Below are 1589 nucleotides of genomic sequence, written 5' to 3'. Positions count from 1 at the left end.
AAAAAAAAAAAAAAAGAGTAGCAGTGTTGCTTGTTGACAGTGCCCAGAACAATTAATGGATACTGGTTTTCTTTACTTCATCCTTGAAGGGGCTCACCTGAACCCAGCCTTCTCTCTGTCCATGTGTCTCCTCGGACGCCTCCCCTGGGCAAAGCTCCCCATTTACTCCTTGGTGCAGCTGCTGTCTTCTTTCTGTGCCTCGGGAACCACCTATATTCTGTACTATGGTAAGAGAAGGAACAGGGTTGGGGCAACTGTGTGTGTGGAGGTGCCTCAGATGGTTTTGGATGCACAAAGATGGAAACCTTGGGTGTCCCCCTCCTCCACAGATGCCCTGCAAAACTATACAGGTGGCAACCTGACAGTAACTGGCCCCAAAGAGACAGCCTCCATCTTTGCCACCTATCCTGCGCCCTATCTATCCCTGAACAATGGTTTCCTAGATCAGGTAGGTGTGAGGGTGAGACCCAGGAGACCCAAACACTGCCCTGTCCCCTGGGACCCCCAGCTTCTTGTTCAGTCTTTAGGTAGGGTGGTGGGTTGGCTCTACCTTGGCACTCTCCTTGGCTGTGTTAGATAAAGCCAGATGCCAGGGAGATGGTGGAGCACCTGGAACCTTTGGGGACCCTTTTGTCTCTATCTGCTCCAAGGTTTTGGGCACTGGGATCCTGATTGTGGGGCTCTTGGCCATCCTGGACAGTCGGAACAAGGGCGTGCCTGCAGGTCTGGAGCCTGTGGTCGTGGGGCTGCTGATCCTGGTCATTGGGCTGTCCATGGGTGCCAACTGCGGGATCCCACTCAACCCTGCCCGGGACCTGGGCCCACGGCTCTTCACCTACATGGCTGGCTGGGGCCCTGAAGTCTTCAGGTGGGAGACAGCCTCCCTGGTGACATCCTTCACTCACTTCCCTCTGCTACCGGCTCTGCCAGCATTCTCCTCCTCTCTTGGCCTCTTAGTACAGTGTCCCTTCTTCAAGCCATATCTTCTCCCTTCCTCGGTTGCTTCCCTGCCCCCTTTTCACTGACACAGTGAGATTTAGAAGTTGTATCCATCATATCACCTCTTTGGGCATTATTGACCTCATCAGCAAAATGAACGTATTCAGATAATTCTCTAAGGCAAGAGGCTGGACAAAGGTCTCCTGGAGTTCCTCTCTGATTACTATCTTTTGTGTCAAGACAGTACTTTTCCAGCTGTCTATGACTGTCACAGGAACTACTTTAGGGAGATCTTTTGTTACTGCCCCCAGTCCTTGGAGAGAAGGAGGCTAAGGAGTCTTTTTCTCTTATAATTCATAACTTTTCTCTCTTGTCCTTCTCTTGCAGTGCTGGTAATGGCTGGTGGTGGGTGCCAGTGGTGGCCCCTCTGGTGGGGGCTGTCCTTGGCACAGCCACATACCAACTGCTGGTGGCTCTGCACCACCCTGAGGACATACAGCCAGCTAAGGATAGCCCACACAAAGCCTCAGTTCAGACGCTGGAGTGTAAACTGTGATTGCCAAGGCCCCCATGAAGGCCTTGGCAAGAGGTCCTGGAGAGAGCAGCTCACCGGCCTGGTAGCTAGACAAATAATTCTTTTTTTTTTTTTT

The 1589-nt window shown here is 52.1% G+C and overlaps 1 protein-coding gene across 1 annotated transcript; it reads left to right on the top strand.

Moving 5' to 3' along the window:
* Positions 1 to 95: 95 nt before the first annotated feature.
* On the top strand, positions 96 to 1495 carry AQP10 (aquaporin 10). The gene is made up of 4 exons (XM_012808516.2): positions 96 to 227; positions 330 to 448; positions 651 to 868; positions 1327 to 1495. Exons 1-4 carry the CDS (start codon positions 122 to 124, stop codon positions 1493 to 1495), a joined length of 612 nt encoding a protein of 203 aa, XP_012663970.2. The 5' UTR covers positions 96 to 121.
* The last annotated feature ends 94 nt before the right edge of the window (positions 1496 to 1589 follow it).

Source organism: Otolemur garnettii, unplaced genomic scaffold, assembly GCF_000181295.1.
Source record: "Otolemur garnettii isolate 467f Iridium unplaced genomic scaffold, OtoGar3 scaffold00091, whole genome shotgun sequence".
Lineage (NCBI taxonomy): Eukaryota > Metazoa > Chordata > Mammalia > Primates > Galagidae > Otolemur > Otolemur garnettii.
This window is presented reverse-complemented; position numbering and strand designations above follow the sequence as displayed.